At 36.7% G+C, this 20,302-nt stretch overlaps 1 protein-coding gene across 1 annotated transcript in view; it reads right to left on the minus strand.

Annotated features, from left to right (window-relative positions):
* The window catches only part of LOC142337919 (uncharacterized), a 51,466-nt gene that overhangs the window by 29,435 nt on the left and 1,729 nt on the right, over positions 1 to 20,302 (minus strand). The window contains exons 2-5 of the mRNA XM_075387560.1: positions 15,999 to 16,749; positions 9,830 to 10,033; positions 6,343 to 6,543; positions 4,674 to 4,754 (exon numbers count right to left, since the gene is read on the minus strand). Of these exons, the coding sequence (XP_075243675.1) occupies positions 4,674 to 4,754; positions 6,343 to 6,543; positions 9,830 to 10,033; positions 15,999 to 16,749 (1,237 nt within the window). The remainder of the gene's footprint in view (positions 1 to 4,673; positions 4,755 to 6,342; positions 6,544 to 9,829; positions 10,034 to 15,998; positions 16,750 to 20,302) is intronic.

Below are 20,302 nucleotides of genomic sequence, written 5' to 3' on the forward strand. Positions count from 1 at the left end.
GGTGAACTCTTTGCTCCGAAAACATGACGCTGATACTAAATTTGCACAGGTTCGTTCATTGTTGGTCGCCACAGAAATCTCAAGCAGCTTTTATCCCGTTCAGGAACTTGCACTTGAAGAAACATTGATTCAATATCTGCGGTTAGGGCAATTGGTCCTTCTCGAAACCTGAAAATTGTTCCGATCAACCCGTGTAGCAGATCGGGTCCGGTTAACAACTTGTCATTTAGGCATACATCCTTGTATTTTGCTGCAGCGTTGCAAACACGGCGAACTTTACCCGGTTTGTTGGGGTTTAGTACTGGGTGGTGTGGCAAATACCATTCCTTTCCGAAAGTGCCTTTGACTTCCGATTTACCAAGGATCTTCACAAATCCCTTTTCAACATCTGTATCAATTGACTGTTGATACAATTCTTTTAAATTTGGGTCTCGTTGGAACCTTCGTTCCAGTGAGTAGAGCTGACCAAGGGCTGAGCCGTAGTTGTTTGGAAGACTGGGTTCTGGTTCATTCCAGAGCATGCCCACTTCGTACCGCTCGCCTGTAAACTTTGTAGTGCTCTCTAGAAACTTCTGAGCTTGTTGCTCTTTCTTTGATTGACTTACAACATTTATTTTGGAAGCATAAGTTTCTATGTCCCACCATGATTGGATATTTTCTGCCACTTTCACATCTTCTGTGAAGGCAAAATGACAAACATTTTGACTTTTCTTGCCTGTCATGGGACCACTGACTACCCATCCTAATTCTGTTAAGACGGCGAAAGGCTCACTTCGTGTTCCAATCTTATAGTCCAATGGACGTTGAATTTCGTAGGCATCTTGTCCAAGTATGATGCCTACTTCCATCAGGTTGAATGTTCTGTTAGTGAGAACATTCAGGTGTCTGAATTTGTTCTTCAGTTCCTTGTAGTCATATGTTGTGTTTCCCAACGAGATTGATGGGTGTGCAAACGCTTCAATTGAATGCACCTTTGAATGTAGTCCCTTTATTGTGATAGGAACCTTCTCTGTCCTCAAATCTTGCGTCCCATGTATGCCAGCTATGTTTAAGTTAACGTCCGTGCCTTTGGCTTGTAGTTGATCCTTAACACTTTGATCGATGAATGATACTGTTGAACCACTATCGAGGAAAGCGTAGGTAGTCAACCTGTTACCACCACTCTGAACCGATACCGGAACTATTTGAAGAAAACTAGTAACTTGGTTACTCTGGTTGATTGTTGCTGCGCTTACGTTAACTGCGTGACTACCCTCGTCCATTTGGTTTTCTGAGTGTAGCAGTCTGTTGTGCCTTTTGGTACATCCATTTATACCGCACGGGTGGACTTTACAATCTTTGATTGCATGCCCTTTCCCCAGACATCCATAACATAAACGTTCTTTTCTCACTGCTGCATAGCGATCGGTGACAGTCATATTCTTAAATATTGGACAATTCCATATTTTATGAGTGCCATCCGCTAGTGGGCAGTTGTTGTTTTGCATTTGCTTGGTTTCTTGCAGGTTTGAACTTGCACTGAAGTTCGATGTCTTCGAGAATCGTTTTTCTCTATTTGTGTTGTGTCGGTCTTCTTCTTTGCGTTCCCTTTTAAACGCTGAAAAACCTTCATGCACGAATGCCATTCGTGATAGCCATTTTTCAAACATGATAAGGTCAGGCCAGTCCTCGTCTTTGTCATCGACGTAGAACCACCATTTTTCTTTAAGAACCTGTGGTAGCTTATCAACTGCCATGTACAATGTCGAACTTGATTGCAAATCACCAATATGTTTGTACTCTTTGAGCACGTTCACGAAGTTAGATACAATAACAGAAAAATTAATCAGGCTGGTTGAATCATGAGGTTTCACTTGATTAGCTTTTCGTAGGCTCTCGAGCTGCGCATCTATAATTACATGCGGTCTTCCAAATTTTCTTTCTAAAATGTTCCAGGCAGCACTATAAAACTGTCCAGAATAGCCCATTCCCGAGATTGCAGATTTTGCTTTGCCTGTTAGCAGTGTCTTCAAATGGCTCATTTTTTCTGAGTTGGGAATCGTGCGTTTATCTACTGTTGCTATGAACATGCTAGACCACTCAGGCCACTCCAGCGGGTTTCCGTCAAAATTGTTCAACCTCAATTTTGGTAAACTACTGCTTGAATGTCCATTGTAGTAGTGCCTTCCAGCTATCGGCGATATATCCCGCCCTTCAACACTTACTGAGCGTTCGCGAGAGTTTGGGTACCATGGGTAATGCCTCTGCTTATTCCGTTCAGGGCTGACGTCAAAGCGAGCTCTTGGTCGAATTGGCGTTCGCGTGTCGTTCATCGAATTCGCCCACTCCGAGACATCTCTCCCTTTTGGGGTCCAATTGAAAGGTGACTTGTCACGCGCCTTAGTCGATTGAGAACGGAAGTCATCTTTCTCCAATGCTGTTCTTTGCAATTGGCGCTCTAGGTCTCGCTCCTTTTGCCGAAGCTGATGTTGCATCTCTAGTTCTTTCATTTGCATTTCTAGATCCAACATCTTTCGATCAAATTGTGCTCGTTCGATTTGCAACTTTCTTTCAAATTCAATTTCAAATCGTTCTTCAACCTGACGTTTCACTGAAGAAGTTTCCGAAGCGTTTTCTGTATCCTGGTTGATTGTCCGTGTAACCGTATTCGTCGTTGCATTGCTTGTGTTACCATGATTTTGGTTAAACTCTGGAATTCCAACGTTTTGTTCTAATTGATGCACATTATTCGCAGGCGGTTGCTCTTCATTGGCATGAAGAGTTGACTGGCTTTGCTGGCTTGACATTTTTGTCTCTCCGTGGATATACGGTAACCACTCTGCGTTCAAATATTGAAAGTATTTTTCTCTCTCAAGTTTGCGTTTTAAAGAAATATCTGGGTCTCGGAGAGTCTCAGCTTTCTTATTCACGAGTTTTTGAATGCTGTCGTCCAGTTGCAGTATCTGCTGATAAAGAGTCTTGAGCTTGCTTGGTCGATCTCGATTATCAATGAGCTCAAAACCTTCTTTCTGTTTCTCAATCCACTTGTTTCGCAAGTTGTTGATCTGTCGATCCAAAACGCTTTGACTCGGTGACGGAGTCACTTCTTGTGTACTTCGGGACTGCAGCTTGAATCTCTACAGCTCCTTTATTTGTTTGCTTTAATTGAGTTTTGCTTTTCAACGTTCCTATTTGCTTTGCCTAATTGGCTTTGCGTTGTTGAAATGCTCGTTGAGTTTTGTTCTCGTTCGTCGATGACTTCGTCACTTCGACTGTGGGGTTGGACAGCAGTTTATTCCACTGTCCGGGTCGGCGGACCAAATGTAACGGCTGCTCTCCTTGTGTTTCACAAAGAAAGTTTTACACCGCCCAGTTCGTTCTGAGTGGTTACAAAATCTGTCCGGATACTTCGTTTATGCAGTTCGCTTTTGTAACTGTATATCCGCTCTGCTGTACTTACCGTTGCATTAACTATTTTAGTTCGTAACTATTCGCTGATCTTAGTTTTTTCAACTATCAATTTAAACTGGATTGCTACAGATCACACAATACGGGATCTCTTTATGTATACCAGTTCAATCCGATAGAAAAAACAAATCGAAGACAAAGATATATGTCTAAGACCTGTTTGTGCAAAAATATTTAAATTTAAACTTAAGTTGGCTTTTGCTGTTTGTACTCACAAGTTGAAAATACCAGAAGTTGGGGTTGTAACAGTTGAATTTCAGCTCCAATAATTCGTTGATGCAAGACACAGTAACAGAATTTACTGCTCAAGAATAATATTTTGAATACAAGACACAGTAACAATTTACTGCTCAGGAATATTTCTAGTTCAAGACACAGTAACGCGTTATTTACTGCTCAAGACAATTTGTTTTGCAATATTTTGCTGAGTTATACTTTCAGCCGTTTTCTGCGGCTACTACGTTGAGTTCTGTGTGTTGCTTTTGTTATTTCCCCCTTTTTCTCTTTTTTCTCACGTGACAAACTGTAACTAGAACTAGAACTATAACTATTAAATGATTAAGACAACAGAAAGTGTTTTGTTTCTATTTTCCCCGCCTATGCAAGCTTGTTATTCCTTAAGCTCAGCTCCAACAGTATTAACAAGACCTGTAATTTAACCGTCAGACACAAAATTGGTAGAACGAAAAACCACATTAATGGGACCAACATGACTAAAATAATTACGAAAGTTTTCGATTGAGAGCAATTGAACGGCGAGTACTGTAACGCGGTACGTATAAGATCAAGTGCGAGTATTTTGGTTAAGAGATCACACCTCTAACAAAAAGAGTAGGGGACTCTTTTTCTCACGAGAACAAAATTTGTTTTTTAGACTGTGTATGCTGTATTACTCACCCGTTTATAATCCGTTATCAGAGTTATGGTTCTATCACCACACTATTACAGGTGGGACTGTAGCGTAACTATTGAATTACTATTAAAAGGCGTAAAATTTAACTTAGTCATATTCTACACAGCGGAAACCGTTCCTAGAGTAGTCCCTAAAAGACAAACATCCTGCGAGAGCGGATCGCATAAAAAGCACCAGCCGGAGTAATATAATTACTACAAACTCGAATACGAGAGATCGAAACGATTATCAAATACATACGTGTAAAAGATCAACCAAACTCAAATAACCCCGTCTATAATGCACAGTTAAGTAGTTCAAATTGAGCACTGACCTGAATCAAGCGAATCGGTGAAAGACTCTCTGGGAGCAACTGAAGAGGTGTACACTGCAACGATTGCATCAGACCCATAACCTGAAACAAACATAACTACTATATATTCGAGCAATATATCAAGTTATAAACATAACCCGACTGACGTCGGACGAATTGCTCTCGAACAACTGATAAGGCTAGTGAATCTTATGATGCAAAAACCTCCGACTTAAGGGAGGGGAGGGGGTTCGAACCCTCGACCTCTCGAATGATCGTCAGGTACATAATCCACTACACGGGCTATTTTGGCAACAGACGTAATTTCTGAATGCGCACAATTCAAATCACTCAAAAAATCAAGAAATAAAGCGTTAAAAAGTCACTCGCAAAGTGAAATCGACAGAATGTTCTAGAACAAAAAAGTCAAGCAAAAATTTGGCATAAAAAGACAGACGTTACAATAATTACTTCATTCGAGTGTTACAATAAATACTTCACATCAATAATAACTTCGTTCGAGAGCAATTAAGCAGAAATGTAGAACAATTTCAACTATTCAGTGAAAACATTCCCAATTATGATTTGAATTATTAGATTATGCGCTCCAAACGCAGTCAAGATTCCTTTTCAAATGTATCTTAAAACATCACTGCTATGAACAATAACTAGATCATATATTAGCAGTTCACCTAACTATGACACGCATTCAATATGTACCTGTTTTCCTAATAAAAGGAAATATTATAGAAGTGAAATAATTAACTTAGCTAAGCAGGACGGTCATGTCAATTACAGGAGATAATTAGGATTATGAAATCAATGAGTCTGAACCAGTATTTAGATTTGGCATCGAACCGAAAAATATCAAACAGTGAACTACGTCATAGATGTGACGTCACGTACAGGTACTGACGTCACGTAGAGTTACTTTAAGCAAACATATGGGAATGACTGCGTCACGCAAATCTCAGCCCTCACCAATTATAAAAAATAACAAAAAGGTTGATTCCAATCCAATGAGTTAAGAATAATCGGTTTTTAAATAAAACAATCTCAGAATCCAAAGAAATTGCGTATGCTCTTGGTATAGTGCAATAAAAGACTATTGCGATCACCCAGTTTGCGGTATATCACGCTAACAAATTTTCTGCTTCAGCAGAGCTTTGGTGCAACGGCAGCATGCCTGGCCGCAATTCTGGAGATAGTAGGTTCGAGTCCTCTAATCTCTAATTCTTTAGCAGTGTATGGAGTTAGCTAATACCACAATTCGGTTATTACACGATAACCCTAGATATTGCAGAGTCCACTAAAATTTTTTAATACTCCAAATATCTTTTGTTGGATCTTTTCCGTTTGTGACCCCCCCCCCCCCCAGCTTAGTGGGCGCATATTATTTGCACCCCCCAGACGCACGTGCCATAATTTTGCATAATGATATACCATGTAATGACACGTGTTCTGTAACTGGGGGTGCGTAACGTACTGGGGGGGGGGGGGGCACAAACGGAAAAGATCCCTTTTGTTTTACATAACGAACGCAAGATGTGGATTACGACCACATCCATTTTGATGCAAGGTTTTAGATACGGTATCTCGGAAATAAAACCTCCTTGAGTGTCTCAAGTATTGTTTCTAAGAAGCAGCAATGATAGTCGAGCGGGAAACGTTGAAGTTCATTCAATCCAACCTCCGGGTCCTTTTTGGAAGAGAACCCTGGGATTGAGAAGCCACAGTTCGTCTGGCTTTGCCGACTTCCACAGCACGAGAGGGAACCATATGGCCACACATAGATCGACTGCCCTGCAAGCTGTGTCGAAGTAACTGATGCCCAAGTCAGTGATCTTCTTCTCAAAGTGAATGAAGGCCACATCGGAGAAGAGAAAGAGGGCTGAAATTCATCGACAAATGTTATCAAGTAAATTAGTCAGTTCTTGTTGAACACGTCTTCCGGATCAGTTCTAACCCCCATCCCCCGGAGGGGGTGCAGTGGCAGAATCGATTTAAGCACAACTGTACCACTCCCAGGTTAAAATTATCTTTTTCTAAAATTTCTTGGATCTCTTATACCCCCCCCCCCCCCGTTACAATTCAAGGGGTTTTATAAAGCACATTACTATGTAAAAAATAGCACATGTGCCTGAGGGCCTTAAAGTTACATGCTCATCAATATGGGTCAATCTGGGGGGGGGGGGGGATTGGAGAGTGAAACAGAATAGATCCAACTTCTGATACAAGTGAGCGGATTGGCAATAAGCAAGAATAATTGCTCTCGATACATTTTACTAGAAATAGTTTTATCGCTATATTTCACCAATTAATAGCTTACAAGAAAGCCCCGCTAAACCCATAGTATTCAAAGAATATATAATTTTTTATTGTTTAGTGTATAAAAAGTCAAGCCGCCGGAAAGCTTGCAATTGGTTCTACTTCATTTCACTCCGATTCATTTATCCCCACAATACTTAAACATCACATCAATTAAACCCTCTATCAATTTATCCCTCAAACATTTCACCCCAAACACTGCATACTCCTAATCTTTAATGATAATCGTACCAATTATATAAGATGGCTGGCAGATTGCAAGAAAATAGCCGCAATAGCTTCGTAGATCTGCAGTCTAAAAAATAGTAAAAGCAGCGCCAAAAAGAAATTGCATTTTATTAGATGCCGAGATGTTATATTTTGAGTAATATTCTGTATAACTTATGGCTGATTCTATTAGTTGCACTAAAAGAACCTTCAATTAGAGTGATACACATTCACTTGACCTTATCTCTTTGAATTAAAGTGAAGAAATCAGTGCGAGGAATCCATTTCTCAGAGCGAGGTAAGTCACGTGTGACCAAAAACTTAATCACGCCAATGAACAAAAAAGTCAATCAAATCAGTGAAAAATGAGGTTACGCATGAAATTCAGTTTGAAATTTAGCGAACAAAAACCAGAGATTTGAGGCTTTTGAGAGGTCATATGGCCTGAAAAAAAATTCGATGAGGTAAAAACAGGGCGGGAAGAATTCCCGAAGCGACTCAAAACGGCGAAACAGCATTGGTGGGTTATGATGGGTTATGATGGAAAAATCTTCATAGGCTCAAAAAAACTGACCAGCTGAAAATTGTCACCAAGTAACAAGTGATATATGTTTTTAAAAAACTCCAGCCCGGAGGACAAAATCAAAAAGCATAGGGCAGGTTTCACTCTTTGAAACCAAAATGCCTTCAAAAGAAAGCAAAAATTAACTGGACTCAACACAACGCTATAAAAAAATTCTTTGGCGTCACAGCACTTAAATAAGATTAAATTTTCTGTTGTTGGAGATAGCAGACGAAATGAATTTAAAGCCATTGCAAGATTTAAATAATCTAAAAACAAAAGGAAAATATTAACACTCAAAAGCAAAAAATCATTAATTCAGAACCTAACCAAACCTAAAGTCCACAAAAACTAATTATGAGGAAAAATTTCAAACTATTTCCAGCAAAGTCGAAGTGCTACATTATACATGAAATCAATTGCACACCAACAACATTTGAAAAATCTATCTGAACGCTGTAATTAAAATTTAAGGAATAAATCTTAGGAATAAACCTTTAAGGAAATCTTAGGTCTCAGGTGAATGCAAGAATGATACACGCTAGATTCAGGGTAATACAAAAACATAGCGAAAAAACAGAAACAAAAAAACTAGTTCGTAAATTTTGAAAGTTGAACATAGAAAAATAAATTAGAACAGACAATTCTACTTAGTATTGATGGCTCGGAAGATCACTTGCCCACCCAATCTCTTGTCTAAATAATAAAGTTGAAACAGTTCAAAGATTCGATATTCTAAATACTTTGCAAAAAAGTCGAAATATTGTTGAAAATGCCTTTATGAAATACATTTTTCACTGAATTTCAAAGAACACCAAAAACTAAACCAATTACTCATAACACAAAATTACAATCCCTGCCGGTGCATAGAAAGGCTTACTTGTAATTATAACCGAAAAACAACTAATAACCTGATAAAAATTGGACAAAAAATCGCAAAAATCGGACAAGTACATGCGCAATTCTATATAACAAAAATGACTAAGTTGAAGACAATTGTGCAAAAAATTGTCAAGCGGAGGTTGCCAAATATATTTATTTTCTTGGATAATGTCCATTCAGAATTCAAACGTACCCGGCAGATTGCCGGAAAATAGCCGTCGTTGATTCCAATAAGCATGATTGGGATTGAAAGATTAGAAGACAGAAAAAAAAGATTTTTGTATGAAAACATTTTTCAAGTCCGATTTATTTTGATGGCATTTCGTAGATGAACATACTTCTGTTTCTTAGAGAGAGGCTACAGGGGCTAATATCAATAATACCAATCAGCATTAGAGATGGTAACTAAGACTTATAGGAACGACGTTCAAATAGCGGGCATCTAAAATTGGGCTTTATGGGTTTATCCCGTTTCTATTTCTGACTGCAATTTTATATACTGACTACGTTCATTTTGAATTGCTTTGCTGAGCAACTGATGTTCAAAATCAGTTTTAGCAGGCAGAATGAGAGAAGACAGAAACTAGCCTAGAGAAGTCAAAAAGATTTCACGCAAAATATTGAAAAAGCGGCAAAATGAGGTAAAGCTAAACATTTTTTGTTCGACGAAGTAAAAAAAATAGTAGCGCTATAATAGCCGGCTGAGATGATGGCGGCTATTAAAAATAAAGAAATCAATGAAAATTTTTTAAAAAATATAAGAGAAATCTGTGCCTATATTGCACTTAAAACGCATCATTAGGCTCTTAAAAACTTTGTGGTAGCAAAAACTTTGTGGTTAATACAAAATTTTTTTTAAAAAAAATTGCACCAAATCGACGGAAAAAAAACGGTCAAAAACGGTTATCTATATGCGCGATTCATTCAAAAACACTTTTCAAAGTCGAAGTCATTCTTGAACACAGCGCATCATCAAAAAAAACTTCTCTCTTTGCTTTTAGGTCAAAAACCCGTTTGAACAAATTACTTCTGGTAAAAAAAACCTCAAGAAACTCAATACTCCTCTTCGAGTCGTAAAAAAACTTAGAGAAGGCCAATAATAGCCTCAGCTATCGCTTTGCTGCTATTAATAAGATTACCAATACGGCCAAAAGTGTTGAGAATTTTTTTCTTCAATGAATCTTTGATTTGAACTCACCCAAAAAGAGCAAACAGCCAGCCTGTGCTATGAGACTAAGTCTGGATGAACAGGCGACAAATTTGTTCAGTCTTCTGTTTGCATCCACGAATGCACCTCTCACCTTGAAGAACATCTCCACTCCGTAGATGAGGAAAAACACCACCACTAGCAGGGTCAGAGAGGCGAAACAGGCCTTCGATATTCGCATCCAGTACTTCTTACCTAAACGCACATTCGACCACTCGAATAAATACGTTACCGTTGGTTGCGCTTTTGTTGAGAGTCATTCATGATGTGACTCGAATTGAAAGTTTTCCATTTGCACCCTACCCCACACACTACGTTAACCCCCCCCCCCCCCCCCCCCAGTTATATAGAACTTGCCAATACATAGTACATCATTACATCCCAACGTCAACAAAAAATTGCTCGTGCTTTTGGGGATGTAAATAATATGCAACCGCTATGCTGGGCGTCACAAACGGAAAGGATCACTTGAATAGGATGGGATAGTTCAATTCGTATCTTTTATAAAGATTCTTAGAAACAACATTTGGACCTAAAGGTGTAATAGTTTAATTGAAGAGCTTGATAACTTCGCATATTAATTTGCACATTAGAAAGATAAAGGCAAACTAACTAACGGCGGAAGAAGTGCTCTCGAAAAACAGGCGAGGGGTAGGCTTTGGTTATAACAAGCTCAAGGTTAGGGAGGCCAGTCGTACTGGTTAAAAAAGTGCGGGAGGCCTCCAAACGTACCAAAATCCAACGATCCCCATCACAAAACAACGCCCTAGGGAGCTTCGCTGAACCGTAAGAACTTCGTTAACTTAGAGGCTTCAAAGGCTCCAAGGGTGTTAGGACTATTCGCCAAACCGTAACCCAACCTGCCTCAATGCCGTTGCCTCAATGCCAATCTATCTCAATGCCGTTTTACCCAACCTGCCATTTTGCCCGATGCCAACTTTGATTTGCCCTATTGTTAAAATTACCAGAACGACTATTTAGCCGACTATATAATTATATGGCCCGTGGGACTTGATATGAAACTATCACAACCAAAAATAGGATAATTGAACGAAAAGATCAAAGGGCATTGAGTAATTTAGCATTGGGTAAGTTGGCATTGGGTAAAATGGCAGGTCGGCTAAAACTGCATTGGGTTAAATGTCATGTAACTGCTCCAAGGGAGCTACAAAGTCTTCACGACCACGGGTTTTGCCTTTATATATTATTTCATTTGAAAATGTCAAATCACTCAAGCCATCAAAAATATTCTAGAAAAAATTGACAAAGTTTAAGCAGAAGAGTTCAGCTGGTTGAGATTGTGAACGAGAGGGCAATTCAGATCACGTAAAACTCAAAAGTCGACGTAAAAGTAAATCGAAGTCGTTAAAGCAAAACTTTTGCAGGACACAAGCACGCTTAAAATACTTGCTTCAAACTTTGATCTATAGCGATTGAAAGTAGAGTATATGAACGTCCATAACTAAAGAATTTCCACAATCATCTTTGCCTCAGGATTTTCAAAGCCTATATAGATTTTTAAAATACATTAAAAAAACAAGGCGTCTCGGTAATGTGCGATCGCACATAAGGTTCCGACCCCGCTCATCCACAATTTTGGCATAATTGTCTACCAAATGAGGAACAGATGGAAAAAAATTCAAGTATTTTTCAGAAAAAACTGGTGTATGAACGAAAAGATAGCCTCCAAAGCAAATAACTCAGTGGAGTAAAAAATGATGCATTAGATTGATGAGATATGCCGATATTAAGAACGCGAGCGAAGACGAACGGCAAATTCAAACAACAACAACAAACATTAATTACATAAAAAAATTTTTGTCCGTTTTTAAAAACAAAACTTAATAAAAAAGTCAAAATAGTGTCAGATAAAACTGAAAAAAAAAACAAAATAACAAAAGGAACAATTACAAAAGGAACAGCAAATAGACAACAAATTAAAAATCAATTAAAACTTGCCAGAAAAGGTTTCGGAAGCCGTTAAGCCATACTTTGGCCCCCAAAATGTGTTCGATTCCACTTTCGTGACGAACACCGATAATGTATTATGTATCCGCTCATTATCGAAAAAAGCAACAATTAGACAAAAAAGAAAAAAAAATGCAAAATTATGTAATACTTTTTTTTTCGAAAAAAATTTATTTCCAAAGACATAAAAGTCATTAATTACAGAATGAAAAATTTGAATAGGTTCGTCCATTCTTCCAAAAGAAGCCCTTGAGACCTGCAATTATCCAGAATATGTCTTACGTCTACAAAAAGAACGTCAAATATGACAAAAATCAAAAATTCATTTACTATTTTTTGTGAAAAACCGTGTGGAAGCCAGTAAAGTCATAATGAATTCTCTTAAAACATTAGTTCTGTGACACCAATCCCTTTTTTTAGACCTTCCCTTGAAATGTATTATGTGACCTCTCATTAATGAAACTAGGTAACAATAAGACTAACAAAAAAAGCGAGATTTTGTAATACTTGTTATAATCGAAAAAAAATTATTTCCAAAGACATGAAAGCCATTAATTACAAAATGAAAAACTGAATAGCTTCGTTTATTCTTCCGAAGGAAGCCCGCGAGACCTGAAATTATCCAGAACAAGTCTTACGTCTACAAATAGAATGTCAAATAGACAAAAATCAAAAATTAATTTATAATTTTTTGTGAAAAACCCTTGTCGAAGCCAGTAAAGTCACAACGAATTCTTTAAAAACATTAGATTTTGTGACACCAATCCCTTTTTGACACCTTCCCTTGACAAAAATAATGTCATCTTTAACCATGAATTAACGAGACCAGGTAACAAACAGAAAAAAAATAAGGAACAAAATTGCGAAATTGAAATTTTTTTTTTCATTTTGGAAAACCATTGGTTTCAAAGTCATGAAAGCCATTATCTATCTTCTAATATCAGAAAATCGGCTCATCCACTCTTCCAGGAAAAGCCAATCAAACCGGGTCATTGTTCAGGAAATTAAATACGACTAAGACAAAGAAAAAAAGACAGTTAAAGAAGCGGTAAAGAACCACAATCTAAATCTTTAAGGATTTAATTATTATCAATTGTGTTGTGCGTTACTTTGAAAGCGAAAAATGTGATATATGAACTGACTATATCGTGATAATCTGACAAAACTAGAAAACATGAAAAATGGGCAAATACCTAAAAATTAAAAAAAATGTGAAATCTAGTAGTATCAAAGCCAGAACACCATAACATAAGGCGTATAACCGCAATATATATTCAATTTGAATTCAGAAGAAAGAAGTAGCACTCTTTGATTGCGGACACTAAGCTACAAGTTGACCAAATTAAGAGAAAAATGGAGGCAGAGTTCAATAAGCCTTTTTTTATTTAAAAAGCAAACATTTTAAATGTCAAAACGACCATGAGCTTTCAAGCAATCAACTAGATAACTTAATTTCGAGCTACTTAGTAAGCCAATAGGACCTATCACTAGTGAGCTTTGATTTCAAATGTTCTGTTATTTAATTAATATAAAAAAGATCGAATTTTTTTAATAAAAAACCGACTGACGACAATCCGAATTATTTTTGGATTGTAACGGTCCAAAATTGGCACAGAACTAGTCCTGCTAATGCTGATTGTCCATTAGGAATATTTAATTCAAAAATAAATGCTGCGCTTTTGATAATCAACGAATAAAAATAGCAAAAAACGGCAAAGTTTTATTTACAGAGCACTCTCAACGGAAGTTGAAGTGGAATTAGCCCCTTTTCAGTCTACCACGATTGTGTTAGTGGTGTTTGGGTGTGCACTTCCTTCAAATTGAATCAGAGTGGACTAAAGAAACTTAATTCGTGCTGTTTTTGATGAAAAAGTCTGAATTTTGTGAAATATTTAGCCGGAATTTGTGGCAAAAAAATTCAATGAAAATAGACGACAATTCAATTTGTCTTTAAACGTAAAATCAACAACATTTTCTTGAAAAATTTTATTAAATTTTATCAAAATTGGCGAAATTTTAGTCAAAAATTTCGAAAAAAAGTGAATGAAATCAACGGAATTCACTCTATTTTCTCGAAAGTTTAAACCTCGATATCTCCCTGTCAAAAACGAAACTAAAAAAATCTTTTCAATTCCATATTCTACGCTGGACAAGCTTTCTAATGATACCAAATAATTTAACCATTAACTTTTGAACCAAATAATTTAAGCATTAGCGTGCCTGTGTTTGGCAAAGTTTTTGCTTTACCGTTTTCCGCTCGATTGTAGGCTTGATTCAAATACTTCAAAAACTGTCGCTTATCATTTGTTTTTGACTCAAGCCTATAGATGACAAATTTTTAGTCTAAATTTTCTCTATTTAAAGAACAAATCAACATAATTTGTGTTCAAACGCTAGCATTTTGGAGATGTTTGAGGTAGTTGCTACTGACATTGAGCACATTAAATTTTTCACCATATAGAACAATGCATGTCGAAACAAATTTTTACATAGCACTGTCTAATTGGTTCGACGGAAAAAGTGATCAGATAGGTCTTTATGTTAATGCGTCAATATACTGCTCTTTTTGTGTAGCTATACTGGTTTAATGACATTAACATGAAAAATTATCATTAAAGGAAATAAGTCCGCTAATTTTTGAGATTGAGGATTTTTCGAAATAACGGCACACTTCATCGTTTTGACAAAAATTTGCTATTTAAATTTCATTTTCAAGAAGGATATCAATGTAGCGATGCTTTCGGCCATTACTCCCAGATATTAAAGACCTTTCTCAAAAACAAATAGCATCGGAGTTATCCATGAGAAAACAACTAGTCAGCATTAAACAACGGATTAAAAATAGTAGACAAAATTTAAATTTGAAGATTGATCAGCAACTTTTTTCATGAATTAGGGTTAAATTCATGAACTGAGGGGTTTTTAAATCATGGCTGAATTTGCCTGTCTACAGTTTAAGATAATGACATTTATCCTGATTCTTGATTCACAAATTACGAAAGTTTGGCTAAGAGCTATAATTCAAAATCAGTTCTCAATTTGTTAGCTTGCAGAACGTTCGCCGTTTTTGAGGAGAAACGTCGCATAAATTCCATAAATTGACTCTGAAAAATCGCCTTTGAAATCTGTACATGTATTGCATATTAATTGAACACCAAACAACGCAATCTTTGATACAAAAAGAGCTCTTTCATCTGACAGTTTTCCGCCATAAATTACCAATCAACAAAAGAAGGCGCTCCCATTTATGCCTTTCATGTCTCTTGCTCATTATGCATGCAACAAATACGCTTAAACCATTTATTTTATTGCCTCAGACTAGGGTATAAAAGAAGCAAGCGCCGAATTCAAATTTTGAGGCTCAAATGCAGTATTAAAATCATTCCTGAATGTAAAAATGACATTGACAGTCTTGAAATTTTAAAAACTAATAGATAATCGAGTTTTTGTTGGTTTTGATGTCTTCGCGTAATCATATAAATAAGAAAATTGAGAGTTTACAGCTAGTCTTTCATTGATATGCCATTTTACTAATTTCATTCTCTTTTTTTTGCGGTTGAAAAATGTACACAAAAAATGGACATTTTGAGGGGGATGCAATGAACAGAAGATGTTTGCTGGTTTGAGTACATGAGAGTTCCACAACTATCCAAAAGTCAGTTTTTTTCAAATAAACGAAAATTATTGAAAAGTCTGTTTTTATTTCAAATTAAAAATTTTTTGGACAATGGTCCTTATCAATATATTGTACACTTCACAATAGTATTCTTTCTGTTCTACTTGAGATTAACACTGAATAAAGATTTGATAATCGTTGCCAAAAACTTGTCTTCATTTTCTCGAGGTTTCGCATTTTTAAAGTTCACCCTCTGTTCTCTAGTTGACAAAAATGACCAAAGATTGAGAATGCTAGGGGTCGAACATTATGTTCTTCAGCACAATGCCATGCCCAATATTTGAAACTTACTATTTTGAAGTCATATCTCCGTGAATTAAAACTTTAAAATATACAAAATGGATTTGAATATATAGATGTCATGGTTTTTAAGCTTCTGAAACAATTTCAAATATTTTGGCTTTTCTGCAAAACGTCTCACTTCTCTATTGTTGACTGTATGACCTCAAAATTAAATAGTTTAATATGACTGTGGGACCTAAAAACTATCTGTTATATTTTAAACAATCAACTCACCTGCAATATCCTTTACCCACGTATTGGTAGCCAACAACTGCAGAAACAGCAATATATACATCAGAACATTGAAAGTGATGAAAGCTCCGAGAGATTTAGTCAGAAAAGATGAATTAGGGCTCATTCCATGATGTCCCCCAGCAAAATGGGGGTGCTGGTAATGGTTCCCAGCCACCCGATTCGTGTGCACATGATAGGCCGACGTTGACGCTGGTGTGATTTCGTCACGATGAACTCTCTGATTAAATTGTGACGTCGTTGCAGCAGAATTACTCGACGTTGATGAGATTTGAGCTGTGTAAAACCGATTCGTACTCGGGGATCGAGAAAGCGGAGTGGTCGGGGTTTGACTGCTCAAGCCCGGGGCACCAGTCGGAGGCATGTCATTAATGTGAAACCATTCAGCCCACTTACAAACGATTAGCGAGAATATTGTCAGAATTAGCGGATAGTACACAGTTTGAAGGTTAAAGGAAATAACGGGGTGGGTTAGCTGAATTGCAAAGTAAAAGCCTCGGGAGGCGGTTGCTATGGTTACGAAAAAGTAAACTAATTTCTGATTGGTCAGACGAAATACGTCTCGTATTGTGGGTTTGTGTCGTTTGTGGTACTCGGCCTGGACACAGACAGCTAATTGGATGAGGGATATTAATGAGAGAAGGAAAAAGAGACATGAAAAGATTGTATAATAAAGCAAATTTGTAGTTTGACATGAGGTCCCTCGGAACTGCACTTCACACCAGCACTCGCCCTGAAACAAGTGCAAAGTTATCCAATAAATCATAAAAAACTACACATCAACAAAAATCAACAAAAAACTACACGGCAGATGAGAACAGGCCGATGTGGCCTCTTGCTGTTCCACTGCTATTACACAGAAACCACAATAAATATACCCAATATCTTACCAATGTCATCAGAACTAAAAAAATATCCTGAGTTCGACATCTTTCAAAATTTCAGTTAATCGCAAAATTCCCGTCATTTGAAATCATTCTCGACATTTGTCAATCATCAAAACGTCATTTGGGTCAAATTTTTAAAATTGCAACACACACAACTGGTTATCCATGTTGCATTATAATCCTCATTTAGTGATCCTCATCAGCAATGGTCAGAAAACTGTTTAGATAATTAATAATACATTTATTATTTATAATTGCCATGACAATGCCTCATTGGGACTTGATTTTGAGTTGATTTCTACAACCGATCATGATTACATAATCACAATGGGAACATGAAATTAATGTAGATATGGCAAGTCCCGTGTCCGGACAAAACAGTCCCAGACAAAACAGTCCCAGACAAAACAGTCCCGAATTGCAAAATATTCCCAGACAAAACAGTCCCAGACAAAATAGTCCCAAGAAACCAGACAAAACAGTCCCAGACAAAATAGTCCCAAATAATATGTACCTAATGCCATTATACCCAATGTACTTTGAAAAGTTCGTTCAATAATCCGACAACAAATTAGCAGTAGCTATTACCCGTATGTTTTAACATACTTAATGGCCATGGCCATGCCTCAGCGGCCCGTGGGACTTGATATGAAACTATCACAACCGAACATGGGATTAAATTATCCGTCTTTTAAATCATACGTGTGAGAGCTGTTAAAATGGCCTTGGGACTATTTTGTCTGGGACTGTTTTGTCTGGTTTCTTGGGACTATTTTGTCTGGGACTGTTTTGTCTGGGAATATTTTGCTATTTGGGACTGTTTTGTCCGGGACTGTTTTGTCTGGGACTGTTTTGTCTGTTCACCGGCAAGTCCAATTGTACTGGAGAAAAGAATGCCTCATTTTAGTTCATTTTATTACTTTTACACAATGTACATTCCATATACAGAACAAAAAATTATTACACTTTATTTTTTTGACATATAATCTGTTCTCCAGTACAACTTCACTTGCCATATCTACACTACTCATGAGCTGAAATCGAACTCTCCCAAAAGATTAGCTTAATTACACCTCATCATTAATCAAATATAAACTTTACATCAATTTTCCCCCAGTGATCCTTTACTTTGATCAACTTCTGACTTCTTTGAAGAGTAATAAATCTTCATTAGTTGAGTTCATCAAAACTTTTTGAATGGTTCTACCGCATAAAAAATTGCAAACAATGATGAACAATTAAAAAAAGGTTAAATTCAGTTCAACTGATTTCGCCACATGCGTTCTTGTCTAGACTAGCCTTTATTAATATCCAATGCTTTATACTGGGCGAGGTTTAAGATTGCCTTACTGGGCGAGGTTTAAGATTCTATTCTTAAGAATAAATAATTAAAAGAACTTAAACAGTGCAGGAAAATGAACTATTTCTGAGGTTAATGAAAAATCTGCTTGAACCGAATGTGATGAAAATAGCTGGCAGACCACTCTGAATTTTTTGAAAGGATAGTAGCTATTGTGAATACACCAAGATAACATAGACCAGAAATTGGCATAAAATGTGAAAAACTCCAGCAAAAATCCTTGAAATATTATTTCTCCAATGCAGCATAAAGCAAAAAAAATTCGCATTAAAACTCAAACCAAAAAACACTAATCAATTTTTCTTTGATGTATACCACCTAAGAGAATCAAATAAGTAAATATGTGAACAAAATTCCCTCAGGTTAAAAATCAGAAAAAACAGGAGGAAAAATACTCCTTCAATCTATTTTAATGAAAGCTAAAAATTTATTTGACAGCTTGATATTTTAAAGAAATCACTCCAAAAAAATCGCGCGTTACTAAAAAATCAGCGTAACATTTCTTTCCAAACTTTTTTTACATTCCAAATGCGACTCATTTCGATAAATTTATCCTGCAATCTTGGAAAAAACTGTTACGCTCTTTAGTAGGCTCACAAATTCAATTCATTAAGGGGTGAAGCACTACCACTACCCCTTGATAACCTTTGCTCTGTATTCATAACCACGAAACTCTTGGTTAAGATTTTCCAATTAAAGCAACCTGTTGCTTGGTTCACCATCAACCGCTCACAAAAACTAACACGAAAAGAAGCAGAATTCATTTCTCAATTTAGTGCAACCACAGAAATAGAACATAACTAACAGATCAATGAAACCAAATCGAGTTAGGATCTGCTTCATTGAATGCCCAAAATTTATAGGTTTTTAATTTTCGTAAGCACAGGAACAATTTAGGTCGTTAAGTTATTTGCCTACATTATAAATGAGATGCACCAGCTCCCAATTATTAATGAAAAGCTGCAGTGACACATTGCTTTCATTAAGACTTCCGAAAAAACACAAGTCATGAAAATGCTGCAGTAAATTGGAAAGCAGCATTGCGTCGTTCCCAAATGAACAAAACCTTTGAAGTCGAAAAGCTGCTCACACAAAGATAGAATTTAGATTTCAGACATTGTGAATAGCAATATTAGAGGGTTTACAATTAGTCTCAAATAGAGACGTCAATTCTTTATTAGGTCGACTCAGTCGATATCAATTTACACATAAAATTAAATTTGACGCATTTTCGATTTCCTCTTAAGTATGGTCAATAAGAGCATTTGAGCTCTACTGATCAGAATTTTGGGTTTTTCCATTATCTCAATATAGTGCAGCAGAATAATATTTTTGATACCCGATAGGGTACTTAGAGAAATACTTGCGAAAGAAAATTTTTGTTGCTAAATTCTCTAGTCGTATTATATGCAGTATTCTGCTATTCTTCTGAATAGTATATTTAATTAAATGATACCATCTAAAGATAAACCTACCCGGCAGATTGTCGGAAAACAGCCGCGGTTGATTCCCATAACCAAGATTGGGATTGAAAGAAGAGAAAATAATGAAAAAATTTTGCAGGAAAACAATTTTAAAGTGCAAACTATTTTGATGTCATTGAGTAGTTGAATATACTCCTGTTCCATAGTGAGACGATACAGAAGCTGGTATCAATACCAATGAGCATTAAAGATGGTAACTAAGAATTACAAGAACAAAGTTTGAGTAATGGGCATCTAAAATTTGGCTTTATGGACTTATCTCGTTTCTATTTCTGATTTCGTTTTTTCATACTGACTCTGTTCATTTTGAATTCATTTGCTGCGCAGCTGCTGTCTAAAAGCACTTTGAGCAGAATGAGCGAAGAGCGAAATTAGCCTACAGAAGTCAAAAGGATTTCAAGCTAGATGTTGAACCAGCTGTGAACTTAGGTAAAGTGAAAAAACAGTGGAATAAATAACATTTAGACCTTCCAATTCGCATTTCACAAGTCAAACTGCTTTTTGAGCAGCTTTTTTAAAATCCTGCAAAAGATCATCCATTTAATCCATTTAAAA

The sequence above is a fragment of the Convolutriloba macropyga genome, chromosome 4, assembly GCF_964194025.1.
Source record: "Convolutriloba macropyga chromosome 4, txConMacr16.3, whole genome shotgun sequence".
NCBI lineage: Eukaryota > Metazoa > Xenacoelomorpha > Acoela > Convolutidae > Convolutriloba > Convolutriloba macropyga.